Source organism: Akebia trifoliata, chromosome 3 (assembly GCF_017979445.1).
Source record: "Akebia trifoliata isolate Shusen 1 chromosome 3, ASM1797944v1, whole genome shotgun sequence".
NCBI classification, from domain to species: domain Eukaryota; kingdom Viridiplantae; phylum Streptophyta; class Magnoliopsida; order Ranunculales; family Lardizabalaceae; genus Akebia; species Akebia trifoliata.
Genome location: NC_141377.1, coordinates 39,032,089 through 39,050,337, shown reverse-complemented (window position 1 = coordinate 39,050,337; position 18,249 = coordinate 39,032,089). Strand labels below are relative to the sequence as shown.

At 32.9% G+C, this 18,249-nt stretch overlaps 1 protein-coding gene across 2 annotated transcripts; it reads left to right on the top strand.

The window, feature by feature from the left end:
* The first annotated feature begins 10,470 nt into the window (after nt 1-10,470).
* On the top strand, nt 10,471-14,500 carry LOC147406846 (plant cysteine oxidase 4-like). 2 transcript variants are annotated; one of them, XM_086435135.1, is made up of 5 exons: nt 10,471-10,630; nt 10,765-10,928; nt 11,376-11,520; nt 11,684-11,887; nt 14,170-14,500. In XM_086435135.1, the coding sequence occupies exons 1-5, from the start codon at nt 10,513-10,515 to the stop codon at nt 14,268-14,270; spliced, it is 732 nt and encodes a 243-aa protein (XP_086291261.1). In that variant the 5' UTR covers nt 10,471-10,512; the 3' UTR covers nt 14,271-14,500. The 2 variants fall into 2 exon arrangements, with proteins under 2 accessions (XP_086291261.1, XP_086291260.1); XM_086435134.1 differs by having other exon boundaries at nt 11,373-11,520.
* Nucleotides 14,501-18,249: the final 3,749 nt, after the last annotated feature.

Here is an 18,249-nt window from a genome sequence, read left to right as displayed (position 1 = left end):
CCTTGTTGACCAATACTACCAGGCTCTACAAATTGTAACAAAGGTATCATCCACAAACTGGAATATAAGGGACTAAAGGGCCTTGTGAACCCACACTAAAGCTTAACAACTCTCTAATTACTACTGCCTTACCTACCATCCTCTCAAGAGCCTATGCCACAATAATAAAGAGGAAAGATGACAAGGGATCTCATTGTCTTAGGCCTCTCAAACTCTTGAATAAATCAGTCGACTCCTCATTAATTAAGACCAAGAACAAAGCCGTGTAAGCAAATTTCATAACTCAATTTCTCCATATTTGCCTAAAGCCCATTCGACCTAATAAATATCTCAAACTATTCCAATTTACATGGACATATGCTTTCTCAAAATCTACTTTGGAAATCAATCCTAGGATGCCTGACTTCAACCTTGAATCAATGCACTCGTTGGCAACCATTACCCCATCCAGTATTTGTCTACTTTTTACAAAGGCACCTTAATGAGATACAATAATACCATCCAAAACCAACTTCAACCTTTCCGTCAAAAGTTTTGAAATTATCTTGTAAGTGGATCCCACGTGATTAATAGGGCTCAAATCGACTATGTCTTCTACCCCCTCCTTCAAAATTAAAGTAATAAAAGTCTCATTTAAGCCAAAGTCCAAGAAACCATCCCTGTAAATGTCAAGAATTACCGTCATAAGATTTTCTTTAATCACCTCCCAACAAACCTTAAAGAATCCCATTGAAAAATCGTCTGGTCCAGACGCTTTATCACTCCACATGCTTGACACAACTAGGTAAATTGTGTATATACTCAATTGACATTCAATACTTTTATGTAGATTTTTGACAAATTAGTTTACTTGATGCATGGCCGGCTCGATATTAGTTAAGGCTTAAGGCAAAATCTCTAAATGAGGCCTTTTTTATATTTAACATAAATAATATCAATTAATTATCTATATGATATTTTATTTTCTTATGATGTTAAGAGATTCCACTAAATGTTATTTATGACCAAATGTCTTACAAAAACTTAAGTAAAGTATGATTTATGAATAACATTAGGATACACATGAATCTTGGGGGTGTATATGAAGGAACCTTTATTTTATTTTTTTTAAACCTTGAAGTTTCAAGGTGTATGGGGATGAAGATTTAAAGAGCTTTTGAATTTTTAAACATGATCAATTTGTCAAGTAATTGGGATATAATACATCTTAATTAACATATATATATATATAGGCAATCCCAACGTAAGAACCTTAAAGAATTTTGTTTTTGGACGGGGTGTTCCTTTAACATGGAGCAAGGGCTTATAAAAAAATAATAGCAAGTATAGTTTTACTAACTCAATAAGATTTGAAATCTTACTCACCACGTGAAAATTGAAAAGAAAATTCAACAGGCTAAGGCCACAAATTTTAGAAATCAAAATTCGATGATCTAGTGTCGTCAAAATTCTTGATGTTCCCCAAGTTCGACGGTTTAGAGCCGTCAAATTTCTCCCATCCTCCATTAATTTGATGGTTTCAACGCATTGAAAAAAAAAATTTGACCATGAAAAATTCGATCCCTTGCTTCGTCAAATTTTATGAAATTCGACAGTCTTGGACCATCGAATATGGGCTTTTTTAACATTGTGACTAAGGGACGTTGGGCTCACCTTATCATCTAAAAACATGATCAATTGGCATAGGAATGTAGAAGACAAATTGTAAAAAAAAAAGTTATTTTTCACCATTGAATATTAATTTTAAATTTGAGAGTTCGATGGGAGTTCAGTAGTCGTCCATTTTCAATACCTTAGATCAAGACAAAAGAAAAAAAAAATTCAAATTTTTCTTCTTCTTCTATTTGAACTAAGTTTGTGCTTGCAATCTAGAGGGTTGTGGTGTTGGATTGCCAATTTTGTAATCCATTTGAACTTAACTACCCTAAAATAACAATATGGGGGTGGGGTTCCACGTTAGAGTTTTTTTTTTAGGCTTTTCCTACACAACCGCAAATGAATTTACAAAAAACAGGAAAAAAAAATGAAGGCACATTTTCTGAGAGAACCTTAAACAAAAAAAATATGGGGCCTTAGGCAATCGTTATGCTTAGGGGTGTCTATGGGTACCCATTTACCCGAAATTGAGTCGAAATCGAAAACCCCGATTCCGATTTCATTCTTATTTGAACTGATTAGAGCCTGGTCTAATATGAAACCAAACTGATAGGAACCGGAACTATTAAGTTCTATTCAATAGGTACTTGGAACTGAGTTTTTTTTTTTTTTTCATTTATATTTATATTATACATGATTTGACATTTTCCTATATTTTAAAAGTAACACATGTTATATAAAGTTCTTCAAAATTAATATAAACTAAATATTGGTGTTTCAAATGAGTCATTTCTTCTTAAATTTAATACTTGTAAAGGAGAAGAATTTTAATTTTGAAAAAAAAAAATCATGAAATCTTATTTTTAGTGGAATAAATTATTATTAAGTTGATATTTTGTAGATAATATATTATTTAAAAATATATATATATATATATATATATATATATATATATATATATATATATATATATATATATTATTCCATTCGATTCTTGAGAACTAGAACCAATGGGTATGCGTGATTTTTGACGGTTCTAGTTCCATTTATTTTAAAATCGGAACTAACCCATGGACACTCTTACATATGCTTCAGCCGGCCCTGACTGACATGATATCAGGTTGCATAGCCTCAACAATAATGTTATGTGTGAATTTTTTTTTTTTTTTTGTGAAAATGCATCCATTTATTTTGCACTAGAGATACCTTGCCTGTCACTCAGCCTTAGGATACCACTGTTTGATTTTCATTCATTTTGTCTGGGTTTGATATTTATGATTCATCTGAGTTCCTACAAATTTATTGTATAAAAATTATAAATATTAAAATAAAATGTAACTTCAAATATTGAGTGAAATTAAGTAGGTAACTATGTAAACGTCATGTGAATCGGAGTGCTTAACACCTTTCTGGGTCACAACTGAATATCTTATTTTCAAAGTCAACTCATCAATCAAATCAAATTGGGTGACCTATACACCCAATTAACTCAATGAACGAGGACAATCATGTATCACGTAGCATCTAGGTCACTAAGAATCCGGTCGCTAAAATACTAGGAATTAACTTATATAATAGATTGTGATAGAACTAGGAATTAACTAATATACATAGGACAAAAGAAATTACCTTTTTTACACGCCTTAATATAATAATTGGTGGATATCAATTCACTTTTTTTCCCAATTGGATAGGAATTACAACCATTGTGTGTAATGGTTTGGGATATAATGAGCACCCCTATTTTATCATCCCACTCAGAACAATGGACATTGATAAATACTGAAAAATTTATAGTTGTTGTCTAGCAAATGTCTTGACTCTCTTGGCAAATTCTTTTAGGTCAGCTAACTTTATGCTTGTTTAAATTATCTCTTATAGGATATTCACACAAATTATTTAAATGACAAAAACCATTAAGAATCAGCCATTAAAAATACTCAAATCCACATCGATCAAGTTAATTTCTATTTACCAATAAAAGGTAAAAATAAACTAATAAAATTGCAAAATAAGTGTGGTCTTCTTTTTCTTTTTTGATAACGGGGGTGTTTAGACTTATGTTCGATTAGGGGGTGTAGATGAACCGGGGTTTGGAACCAAGGCAAATTGGGACCCTCCCTTGGGCATGTGTGACGCCCGCACATAACATGCACCAAGTAAGTGAGGTAATGCCCTCGCAGGTGATCCCAAAAAAATATTGCTCATATTGGATATCGAATACACAACATATTGGATACAAAATTACCATTGAACCACCCCCTCTGGATTAAAATAAGAATAGTCTTATTGAACACAATTAAAGTTCGTTATCAAACACTCTCCGTCAAATCTTCTAGTATACTTAGGATTTGAGTCTTTTAATTATAACTTTAGAAAACATCTTGATGACATTGGTTAGCTCTTCATCATGAGACCTACCTATTGGAGGGCCCAAAATTTGATTTATTGTTAATTTGATTTTAAAATTGAGTTGGATTAGGCTTGTTTTCAGTTCTTTTCATGACAATCATGAGGTCGAAGGCAACATCCACTTTTGTGATTTTTCAGTTTTAAATTAAATAAAGAAGGTTTATGTCGTCAAAAGCTCTAGCGGGCCAAAACATACAATCCTACATCGTAATATAGCAAGCACATTGGTTTCGGTCTCTTCTTGGCCTGATGAAAGGTTCCTTGACCTCAATCTCCTCTAAAAACTTCATAAAAAATTACATAAATGCCCCATTCTTAATATGTAGCCAGAAATCACTTTCTTTATACCATTTTGATACCTAGCTAAAGTCAACCTACGTACAATCTTGATTCATCGCATTTCTCTATTTCAAGTCATTCCTCAATTGCCGTCCTTGCGTAAGGGATGGGATCCTCTATAGTACTTTTTCCCTGTAGTTTCTTGTTGTAGATTTCGAATGGTAGAGAGTGACATGTTGAAAAGAAAAATCAACATCTCAAGCAAGTAAGGATCATGGGGTAGATCATATGCTAATTTTATTTTTTATTTAAAAAAAAAAATTAAACTTGATCGAAGGTTTTGAAAATAGATGGTCCTTGAACTCCAATGTTTTAACAAGTAGATTTTTGTCTCTATGACATGGTGCTCCCTCAACTATTGAAATCCATTGCAGAGAACTGCAACGAAAAAGTACTACAAAGGATCCGTCCCCCTTTCTCAAAGGGTGTTTTTTCCTAGAAAACCCCAAACCCGTAACACTAGTTGGTAAGGTGATCCCGATGATTATTACTCTCATCAGAATTGTGTTTTCTTGGACTAATTTTTATTATTTTGGAAAAGTGAAAGTAATTTAATATTGCTTATTTGAATATCAAAAGTGAACGTCACTATTGATCTCATTAAAAATAAACTTACTGAAAAAAAAAAAAATCAATATCACAGTAGAATCAAAGTGCCATCTACACCTCCTTGAATCCAAATTTTCAATGATATGACAAAAAATCCTAAGGTTGATTGTCTATTTTTATTTTCTTACAAAGTTCTTTATAAATTTGCATTAACAATATGTCTCAAATTAATGAGGAAAAATCAAATTATTGATATCACAACTAAAGCACTTCCGATGGGATGGGTATCGAATTTTTTTTAAAAATATATTTCTTCCAACTTTTTTCCATTACCACCTAACAAGTTGGATTCTTAATTCAAATTCAATTTAAAAAGGATAGTGAGCAGGAAATCAACTTTACAGACCAAGTGTATAGTATTATAAACACTTGAAGAGGATTGTTTTTGGATTATTTCAAGACTAAAATGACCGTTGTTGTGGATTTAAGAATCTTCCTAAGGTGTCTAAAATTATCCGCTACTTGCATTGGAAAAAATTGTTTAGAATTAAAATCTAAGAGGCATGATGGATGCACGCATTTGGACACACAACTGACGTGATAAGGGCATAAAATCATAGATCATTTTCATTGGAATACACAAGAAAAAGACGTGCGGTTCTATGCCTTTACCACGTCAGTAGCGTACCCAACCGCGTATCAAGATCGTATGCATTCATCATCATTCAAAATCAAATGATTAATAGTTTATTTCAAATTTATCGGCATAACTTTTATACTTATTTTGAATTTTGGAAAGAAAAAAAAAATTTGAATCACGAGTCAGAAGAATACAAATTTTTCTTGCTTTACCATTTTCTTCTCCCATTATACCAAATTGCTGACAAGGCTTTGAAGTCGTGGCACAAGTGATAAGACCTATCCATTGGCCTTTGGTGGACCCCAAGTTTGACTAATGGTGTTATTAAAGTTAAATCGAATAAGCTTGTCTGATTCAATTCCACCTCCACACCAATAGATTACATTGGACCCTTAATATCGACCAATTAGGTAACAGTCAACCTACCAATTTAGGCACTTTTATATTGATGGACTGGGACCACATAGGGCGGATCGGTACTTATCTTCGAATAAAATATAAACAAACTACTTATATTCAAATAAAATATATAAAGATAATTTACATACTTTGGTACATTTTATCGTCCAACTGGGACTAGTATAGGAAAAGATTGATTGAAAATTGATCTGATAGACTATTAAATCGTATTTATATCAAAACCCAAATCCTCAATCTTTGATCTAATCAATTAGGTTAGATCAGATAATATTTGATCTGATAGACTATTAAATCGTATTTATATCAAAATCCAAATCCTCAATCTTTGATCTAATGAATTAGGTTAGATCAGCTAATATTGGATTTTAGGTCATATTTAAGCGGACTTGAATTTTCTTAAATTTTAAGTTAATTTAGACAATTTTGTTAGGTAAAGAGTAATATATAGATGTTTTATATGGGTGGGGCGTTGCCATCGCCAACCTTAACATGTCAGTGATTAAAGAGGTCGAGAGCCTGCATGGAGTACGATTGCAGATTTTATTGGCTTTAAACGTGAAAGCTATGGCTTATAATTTGTGTACATGTTTTGCAAATGAAAAACGTGGGCTGTCATTGGGCCGGGTTTTTCCTGGACTGGTCCAAATTAGGCATTGATGGTTTTATTTGGTCTGGCCAGAGCGTTAGATGGCTGGGTTTGGATTAGGATTAAGGCCCATTTACCATAAGTCTATTTATGGCCCAGCCCATTGATATCCCTAAGCAAGAGTATGCTTGCTGATGGATCGGGTTCGGATCAGATCATGGCTGAATTGAGACCATTGTAATCAGAGTCGGATCGACTACTTATCCAAATGGGTTTTATCTGATAACAATATTAGGATCCAAATCTGATCCGATTACTCTTGGACTGCGTTGTTCACACATTTTCGGATTGGATTCCTATTGATAGTGGCATGGTTCATCCAAAATTGATCGGTAGTTTGTCAAATTGGATTTTGATTTTGATTGGGCCAGGATAGTGAGTCTTTTCGAAACAAGCCTTGTAGCCCGTAATATGAAAATCCTGGCCCATCTCTCTCTCTCTCTCTCTCAAATTCCAACCCAACCTAGCCCGTAAAATGGCCTCAATTGATTTGGGCAAAACCTGGTCTAGACATTAGATCAAATTAAAAGTGGTAATGTTGTGAGGAAGAGAAAACATGAGCAAGAAAATAAACAAAGGAATCGTGATAATATGACGCCCTTTTTTGTATGCTCTCTGACATGGCAGTTCACAAAACCCTAAATCTTTGTCTTTGTGTATCTTGAAGTAAAGTATCTACGGTTCTGTGAAGGGAGCATACAAAGTATCAGATTATCATGACTCAACACAAAGAACATGGTATTTAAATGGTTCAGTAAATTGCCTACATCCATGGAATATAGGGAAATAAATCCACTATAAGAGAACAAAGTCTCTCATCCACCGAAGACCTCACGGAGCAATCAGAATAAAAATAAAATAGAAAATCTCACAAAAGGTCCCCTTTGCCTTTTGAATTGGCCTCTTGAAATCTAAACCCAACTTAGGAATACTGGACATTTCACAACAATGTTCACCTTGACTTGTTTTCCCTCAAACTACCATGAAGACATCTTGTAGATGCCGTCATGAGTACCTCTTCAGTAGATATAATGCAAGGATCTTTTTAAATTTTAAAATATTAATTAAGGTGATTTTGTAGATAACATGATGAAAGGATATGTTTATTGTTTTAGAAAACTAAAATCTAATTAACGTGCGAATAGGGGTGGTGACCTGCTGCATTGTAATTTTATTAGTGTTGTTCAAAATGACCTTGATAATAATGAGGTTAAATGTGAAAGTGGTGGCATTTTTTATCTTCAGATTTTTGGTGTCAACACCTATATGTGGCTATTGGGGTCATGCGATTCTGATTTTTTAGTTTTGATGAAAAAAAGTTCGGTAATAAGTATAAATGTGAAAGTGGGGGCATTCTTTTATCTTCTGTTTTGGTGTCAAAATACACAAATTCGGCCTCCTCTCATTATAACAGTAAGGTTGTGTTTGGATTGAGAGAAGTAGAGATAAGAGAAACTCATTAAAAGAAGAGAAGAGAAACTCAATTTTTCTCCATCATGTTTGAATTGACCGGAGAGAACTTAGGACAACTTTGAAATTTTAAAATATCTTAAAAGGATTTCTCTTCTTTTCTCTCATCTTCTTTGTAATTCTTTTATCTTCTCTCTCCACTTAACAATCCAAATAGGAGAAATGAAGATAAACTCATTTATTTTCTCTTCTCTCAATTTCTCTCAATCCAAACACAACTTAAAGAAAAGATGAGAGAAGGAGCAATAGACATCAAAACTCTCTCAAAAAAGGCCCACAAAAACACAATGCCTGGATTCATGTTAGTTATATATCCCTATATTTTTCAATGTTATGATAAGATATGAGTATATGATGTAAAGTGAAATGGTTGAAATTATAAAAATACAATTTTAATCTTCAAAATCATTGCATGAGGAAAGATCGTGAATGCCATTGATTCCTCGAGATCTACTCTCAACAAGCATCTCTTACTTCTTTGAATTACACACAAGATCACATTGTAGGGCTGGCTCAAGCATAAGCCGCTGCCTAAGCACCCCCCCCCCCTCTTCTAGACAAGGACCCCAAAATAAAAATCTTTATTAATCTGAGCTTAGATAAATGCCTAAAAAATAAGAGTTGTGATAATCTGATTATCCCACGTGCCATACTCAATTAACTACTTGACGCGATAAGTTCGAAAATTGTAGATATGCACTCCTTAGGATGCACAGTTCCTTCGAGATATAAATTTTTATGGGGAAATGCAGCTGTATATCCCGAGCTCAAATCTATGATTGTCGATCTTGTCACCTCGAGACAATCGATTGAATTTGTCACGTGGATTAGTCATCAATTAGTGGAGAGAAAGGGGTGCTTAACACCTTCCCTTTTTTTTCTAATTGAACCACTTACATAAATCTTAAGTAGATCGGTGTTTTATCCGTATGAGAGTCACTAAACGTCAAAACGATATTTTTTCTAAAAATATACCCCGAGTGATCATTCACCCCATTTTACAAAAAAAAATGGTGATGACTCTAAATCCTCATAGAGGTGATTTTCGAAAATAAAAATTCGCGTATCTACAATAATGCTCCTCTTATATAAATACAAAAACTAAATTCTAAAAGAAAGGACAATCAAATGAGGATTCCCTATTTAAATCTATCATTATTCAGAAATAAAGACTTACAATCAATTGAGAGACTTTCAACTATAGAATACAATTATATACTTATTTAAATAATATTAAATTCAAAATATATTCATTGATGCCTCGAGATGTATTTTGAAATTTATCATACAATCAATCATCGGGATTCATCTTGATTATGCCACGTGTGTGATACCCTGTTTTACACATACATACAATTATAATGAGATAAGGATCCGTTGTTTAATCAATATCACCCTAATTAATATTTTAGAGTATAAACCATTATGTAAACTTAAATTATTAATCCAAAAATTTTAAAATTATTATTTAAATTAATTATAAATAAAAAATTATTATTTTTACTTAAATCTTAACTTTTCTAATACATGTGCGTTTGCAGGTGATGTCAAACGACACGACACGACACCTACAGTCTGAGTTAAAGTCACGATAGCAGTGCTTTCAATCTACTTCTTATTTGCTTTCATACATATTTTCCTATAGTGGCCTTCCCCATTTACACTACTCTGTCTAGCTTTTGAAAACCTTAGCGTTCAAAAATCAACAACAATCATCATCACCTTTGTAGGGTTGTACATCACCCATTGAAATATTGGGTTAGACGTCTAGAAACAAAATGTTTAGATTAACTTTGATGCTGGACGATTAGTGAACATCTTTGGTGGGCCATCCTACGAAATCAAAAAATATTAGTATGAACTTTTCTGATGCTTTATTATTAGTTAATAAATAGAGATGGTCTGATCAATCATGAACTTATTAAGGGGTCATCTCAAAAATCATAAGTGGGCCCACATCTTTAATATGCTTGGATCAACATAATCAACAATAAAAAAAGAAATCAGTTATCTAACAATAAGATCACCAAGCCAGTGTGAATATTGGTTTTATAAATCTAGATTCAATTTGATAATTTATTGCTTTTGGTCTTTACTCTTTATCTGATCCGAAATCCTAGTTCTGGATCTCTAATTATAGAATGGATCGGATCGGGTTATGGAGATCCGGTCCATCGATAAAGCTAGACAAACTGTTGTTTCTGTTGAAACAGGTATCTGCAGCCGTGGGTTAGACTTTAGAGCTGTGGACTAAGGTTACATTTGTAATTGCACAATACCCTTACCATCATCCAGCATTATCACAATCGACGAAAGCCCATTGTAAAGCAAAGTCAATAGGGAAGCCCAAGGTTTTATTGACCCAATTCTGGGTTTAAAAGACCTTATATATTGTGATTTTCTGTTAAAAACTTGGGAAGATAACACATTTCTACTTCCAATGAACCATGCAATGGAGAGAAGTAAAATACAAATCCTTTATGATGCTTGTAGCATTTTATTCTCAGAGAAAGAGCCCCTATCCTTCCAAAAGATTCAATGGTTGAGAAGTCTCTTAGGTACTAAAACATCTCTTTAGCCAAATTTCATGTCTCTCTCTCTCTCTCTCTCTCTCTCTCTCTCTCTCTCTCAACAAATTCATAATTTAACATTAAGATCTAATTTTTTGTGTTATTTCTATTATGAAATGTAGACACCATAGAAGCCATTGATGTTGGCATCGATGAATTCAATGAGCAATGTTCGGAATTCTCATGGGTAACCACATCGAACTTGGAGGGCCGCACGGGGCTGATTTGTGGGCAAGGAGTCTCCGAAATTACGTACATTCACATCCACGAATGTGATCATTTCTCTGTGAGTCTACATTTAGTACCTAAGAAGTTTATACTATTATGCAAAACAATGATTTTTTCAATAAAATGCAATTTTCTGATGTATGACAGTGAATTTTTGTGGGAAAAGTCATTTTTCCTATCTGATCCAATCCTCTAATTAACGGGGTGGGAATATCTTAATGTTATTACCCCTTCCTCCCCCCCACCCAAAAAACAAAAAACAAAAAAAAAAACCAACTCTTTCTCCTTTTTTTTTTTTTTTTTACATTTTTATAAACAAATCTATTTTGTCAAAACTATTTTTATAAGAAATTGATTTTTCAAAGAAAACAATTTATCTGCAATCAAACACACCCTAAATAAAAAATAAAAACAAAAAATTTGAAATCCACAAGAATGCATGCATTAATTATGTTAGAGCTTAAATGGGATTTGAATTTTTTTTTTTTTTTTTTTGGAAAAGCAGATGGGCGTGTTTTGCTTCCCAGCCGGAGCGAAACTACCACTTCATGATCACCCAGGAATGACAGTTCTGAGCAAAATTTTATATGGTTCAGTGTACATTAAATCTTATGACTGGGTGAAAATGGAGAATTCTAATTGCAAAACTAGTAAGCATTTTAAGTTTATTATTTTCAAACAATTGCAATTTATCCATATATAATTCCACATATATAACAATGGAATTATTTTCCTCTCATTCTCTCTCTCTCTCTCTCTCTCTTTTTTGATTAATTGTGAATGTTGTTTCTGTTTGAATATTGGGTACTGCAGTTGGATTAGCAGGTAATGTAGTGGATGGTGTTTTTAAAGCTCCATGTGAAGCTTCTGTTTTGTTTCCAAAGAGTGGTGGAAATATACATTCTTTTACCGCGTTAACGCCTTGTGCTATCTTGGACGTGTTATCTCCACCGTACTCTGAAGAGTTAGGGAGGCCATCGACTTACTTCGACGACATTTCTATTCCTTCAATTCCTGGTGCGTCTGACAAATTCATGTTAAAATTGGGATAGAATGGAAAGAATCGTGATAATCTGCCTACCCTGTGTGGCAAACTCAATTGATTACCCTGACGTGACAAGTTTAGGAACAGTAGATCTATGCTCCTCGGGATACACAGCTCCCCTGAGATGCACATTTTATGGGGAAGTGCAGCCCTGTTTCCAAGGAGCGCAGATCTACAGTTTCCAAACTTGTCACGCCATATAGTCAATTGATTACGCCACGTGGGATAGTTAGATTATCACAACTTGAATGGAAATTCACTAGTAATGATAAGAGTCCTGATAAAATGACTTGCTAGGTGGCATACTCAATCGACTTACTTACGTGAACAAGTTTGAAAATCGTAGATCTTTTTACTCTGAGATACATGGCTCTTTTGGGATACACTTTTTTAATGGGAAAATGCAATTGTGTATACCGAGGTGTACAGATCTACTATTTTCAAACTTGTCACGTCAATAAATCGATTGAGTATGCACCTGATGAGTCATTTTATGACGACTCTATTAATAATCAAGAGTCCTGATAATATGACTCGTTAGGTGTCATACTCAAATGACTCCATGATGTGGACAAGTTCGGGAATCGTAGATCCTTTTGCCTTGGCATACACGGCTCCTTTGGAATATACATTTTTAATGCAGAAGTGCAATTGTGAATCCTGAGTTGTACCGAAACTTGTCATGCCACAGAATCATTTGAGTATGCTACTTGGCAAATCATAATCAAACATAACATGTTTTGAAAATTAAAATGAACAATGTACTAGACTCAAAATTTTGTCATATTCAACCTATGGAGTGGAGATTCACCAATTTTAGTTTCAACCCTTTTTAGGAGTGCGTATATACTTATTGGTGTGTTATGTATAATCTTATGAAGGTGTGATATAAAAAAAAGTTGATCTAATTATGCAAAGTTCTGTTTAAAAACTCACCCCAAAATAACTTTCTATGTAATTTAGTAATGGGTTGGAACCGTTGGCTCAGGGAATGAATATACGATCCTAACTACTTACATACAATATCCAACAATTGATATTTATGCGTATCTTGATAATACATATCTCGGAGATACATATCCTCTGGATAAATCAAAGGATAAATCTCAATCATTGGATTTGGCAGGATCATGTGTTTTTTATTTCACGAGTCAAGGGATACAGACCCGTTAGTGATACCCTTTTGTGAAATTGGTGATATTAGGTTTATCTCTGAGCAATGCAAGACTAGGTTTACCTTTCTTGATTGAAAGTCAAGGTTAATTTTTGTGAAATTTTGATTTTGATTTGTTTTGCTAGTTATCCTCCAAAAACTTAAATTATTAAATCAAAATATGAAAAAAAAAGAAAAATAGAAAAATAGAAAAAGGGAGGGTCAATTACCATTTTGTGAGCTAAAATTGACGAATTTATGATTTTGGCCCACTATTAATTTTAATTACGAAAACATGAATGATAACAAATTCGGAAGTTTTAAAGTGACTATCTCACTAAAAATAGCAAAACCTGCGAGATAGTCACTTTAAAACTTTTGAATTAGTTACTATTTACATTTTAGTAATTAAAATGAACAATGAGTCGGAATTGTAAATTTGTCAAAAATTGATCACATTTTCGTAAATATTCCCCCCCCAAAAAAGAAAAAAATTCACCGTTAAATCAACAACAGAAGGTAACGTTGACTTTTAATGGGGAGATAAACTAATCTTGCATTTTGCATGAGATAAACCTTGTATCACTGATTTTGTAGGGAGACAGTACTAAATGAACTCAAAATTCGAATGCTAGATTCTACGGTACAGTTGTCAATGGACTTGATCAGACCTGAAGTTCGTTGTGATACAATAACTTTTGGTCTAGATTGAGAATTAATTTGGATCCCGATAAGGATCCAATTTGATAACCTATCAGATCGATTAAATCGACAATGTCCTCATCTAATAAAATGTAAGAAATTAATATGAAGTTTATATTTTGTATATGGAATCGGTTTTGGATCTGGTTAGAAAAACCTTATTAAACCCATCAGTTCTTGAATTGATCTGGACCCGATCCATTGACAACCCGGGCTTTATAACACATCTTACTTAAGGCATCATTTCTGATCCTAATCTCTAAACACATAATAAAAGTTTGCTTTAATAAACCTAAACCTAAATTTCAATAAATAAAAAAACTCAACCTAAACTTGACTCCATGGTATAGTTTATGTGTTAAATTTCTAAAGATGACTTTGTTTAATTTTATGACTTAGGTTATGCGATTCTGGAGGAGCAAGATTTGCCTGATGATCTAGTGGTTACTAGTGCACCATACCTCGGTCCCCAACTCATGACCAGTTTTGACTTGTGTTGACTACTGTATGAGCTACTTCTGCATCTTTTACATGTATAGCTTGTAAACAAGAAAAACAGTTTCACTATGTGTGACCCTCGACAAATTCTACTCCTAGAGGAGATTAATTTGTCATGGTCATCATTGGTACTGGCAGTTGTTTGTGATTTGGGTTTGTCTTCTTTCGCTGTATAAAGAAATTATTGGTCCAAACATGTGTATTATAAATAAAATATTTATCAAAAAGGAAATATCCATGTTTATATATATATATATATACTTTTAAGAAAATGGTATCTCCTTTACAATTATTTTAGTGGATTTATCTTTATATCTTAATTTTTGAATATATATATATATATATAGGGAATATCAAGGGACATATGAAAAAATAATATAACATTAATAAATTTTCAAAATATGGGTTAGAAGTTTTGGATTGAGCTGATTTTTTGTAAGAATAATCTCTATGATGGGAAGATCATCCGAAAAAAAAAAAAATAGTCAAATCTGAAACTTCTAACCCCATTAAAAGTGATTTAGAATGTGGACTGTCGATTTTTTATCAATTTTTACCAATAATTTATAAATCACTTTTGATGGATTTAGAAGTTTCGGATTGAGTTGATTTTTTGCGAGGATGATTTTCTCATCATAGTGACCATCCTCACAAAAAATCAGCTCAATCCAAAACCTCTAACCCATATTTTGAAAAACCATTGTTTTTACATATGTCCCATGAACTACTCCCATATATATATATAAAGGAAGGTATAAAAGTAAAATATCGCACATTTTGACGTGAAAGTGTGTAGGAACTATAAATACTTTCATCGAGATACAAGTAAAAAAGTATTTATGATTACTACACACTTTCACGTCAAGGTGTGCGATATGAGGTACAATCTTGAGGTTATTCCAGCACGACTCAAAAGTAAAATCGAGAAGTAGTTGTAGAAAATCACTTGGTTACTGGACTTGGTAAAGTTTGTAAGTACTAATACTACCTATCGAATCCATAAGATTCGGATTGAGATAACCATAGTTATGTACTAACTTAGGATTTTCAGCAAGGCCTCGTTAGCGTGATGTCGTGGTCCATCTTAAACCCTGGCATAGATGTTCTAGTGAAAATTAGGATTTTGGCTTACATATATTGACTAATGGGGAAAAAATTGATAGGGTAAGGTGGACTTTGACGCACTAAGAAAGTAATTTGGGATTTTATGTAAATCCCAATTTAGAAGTCGCCTTCCAATATGCTCCTCTAATCTCTACGAATCAAGGGTTAGACATTTCTAAGATTCATGTTACCCATTATGCAACAATGATGTTATTATCTCATATTCATTTCTAATATCCCGTTAAGCTGCTCAACCTAGAGTCCGTGAAGGGTTTTGCAAAACATCCGAGGCACCACATAAATCCTGTGTTGTATAATTTGACATACAAGACGGAGAGAGAATTATCACACCCCCAATGAACACATATTCCTCATTGGCACATTTTAAAAGATGGAAACTTCAAATATAATTTCAATATTTTAAAAAACATTTGATTTCCCAAAAAGCAACTCTTCCCTAATGATAGTTTTGTAGCTACACTTCGTTCTTTCATTAAAGCAACATGGATGTTGCATTGGACATTGGAATGCAGGAAAAATAATAATGATTTGTCTAATCTCTTATTTATGGGAATGGCTTTGAGGATGATCACTTATATAGCTTCTATTTTCAGCACTTCTACTTCCAAGATTCTTAAAGGAAAAGTCCGCGTAAAATCCAAACAAGACTTAGGTGTTGTTTGTTAAACTGAAAAAAATAAGTGCTGAATAGTATTAAGCGCTGAAACTTATAAGCGCTGAATTTAGGTGCTGAAAAAGTTGTTTGTTTAGATGTTGAATCATGTTTGTTACACATTGCTGAAACTGATAAATTGTCTTTGTTACCCTTACAATCATATTACACATTGTTTACATGTTTCAAATGCTTATTTATTATCAAACACAATAAAATATATTATTTCTTATAAAATTAAAATACAATTTATTTTTAAATAATAAATAATACTCAAATAATCTTCAATTTATAAATAATAATTTCTATTTATAAAAACCCACAAATTTCAAATTAAAAATAATAATGTCATACAAGTCACCAAAATTTGAAATCAACTTTAAAAGAACTTAATTTTGGATGAATAATTTTCAATGGAAATGAAGGATGTGTAATTATAAAAACACCCTATGAATTAATAAGGACAATCCACACTATAGCCATTTTTTGTTTTGTTTTATATGGGTTAAAGTTTTTGGAATGAGCAAATTTTTAGTGAGGATGGTTTATATGGTCTAGAGATCATCCTCACAAAAAATCAGTCTATTTTGAAACTTCTAACTCGTTAAAAATAGTTTTCAAAAAAAAAAAAAGGGGACAATTTACAGTTCTTGAACTTGTTTTGATAGGGTTAGAAGTTTCAAGATGTACTGATTTTTTATGAGGATGATCTCCTCATTGTAGAGATCATCATCACTAAAAATCAACTCATTCCAAAACTTTTAACCCATATAAGACAAAATAATTTAGCTATGGTGTGGGTTTATTAATTTGTGGGGTGTTTATATACTTATCCATGGGATATAAGAAGTAATATCATTTTAAGAATAAGGGTATACTTGTCCATGCTTAAAAAAACAAAGGAGGAGATCATCCTCACCAAAAATCAACTCATTCCAAAACTTTTAACCCATATAAGACAAAATAATTTAGCTATGGTGTGGGTTTATTAATTTGTGGGGTGTTTATATACTTATCCATGGGATATAAGAGGTAATATCCTTTTAAGAATAAGGGCATACTTGTCCATGCTCAAAAAAACAAAGGGCATACTTGTCTGTGTTGAAAAAGCAAAGTACTTACCGCTTCAGCACTTTTTTTCAGCATCAAAATAGTGCTGAATTTTTTTCACTTATTTTCAGCAATAAGCACGAGTAAACAAACGCACTATTTTGACAAAAGTGCTGAATTTAATTTTTTTCAGCAATAAGCACTGAAAAATAGCGCAAACAAACACCGCCTTACTTTTTTCGACGAACTTTGAATTTCTTTATTAGCATAAATAACATGAGTAATTTAGTAAATTCTTTATGAAAATTTGGTAATATTAGATTTATCCCTATAAAATGTAAGATTAGACTTACTTTTACTAGAAATCAATGTCTTATTTTTTATTATTTACGAATTAGTTGTGAAAATTTGATTTTTTTTCTTTAAAACTTAAATTATTACAGGGGATAACCCTAAGGGTAAATTATCATTTCGTGTGTCGAATATGACGCAATTACGTTTTCGACTAACTATTCATTTTAATTCCTGAAATGTGAGCCATCCAAGATCACGAGTTTTTCAAGTGACAGTCTTGCAAGTTTAAAGTGACGATTTTGTTGATTTATGTAGTGAGATATAGCTAAAAATAACGAACCTACAGATAGTCACTTGAAAACCTGTAATCTCGCACATCCATGTTTTAGGAATTAAAATGAACATTGGACTCTAATCGGATTTTTTTTTTAAATAAAAAATTAATCGCATTTTAGTAAATTTCATTAACCCTAAGGGTATGTTTGATTGCATGGAAAATCACTTTCCATGGAATTTGAAATCCATGGAAAATTAATTGTGGAAAATAGGTAGAGTTGGAAAATCAAATTCCATTGTTTGATTTCACTTAGATAAAATCATGGAAAAATATGAGAAAAAAGAAGAAGAGGAGAAGGACGAAGAAGATAAGAGGAGGGGGAGAGGAAGAAGAAGATGACGAGGAAGAGGGAGGGGGGAGGATGTGGCGACAAAGGTAACGGCAACGACGGAGGTAAGTGAGGAAGATGGGGGGAGAACGTAGTGGTGGTGGTGGCGGAGGAGGGTGAGGGATGGAGAAGAAGGAAAAGAAGAAAAATAAAAAGAGAAAGAAAAGGCGATCAGAGACGGAGCCGACAACGACG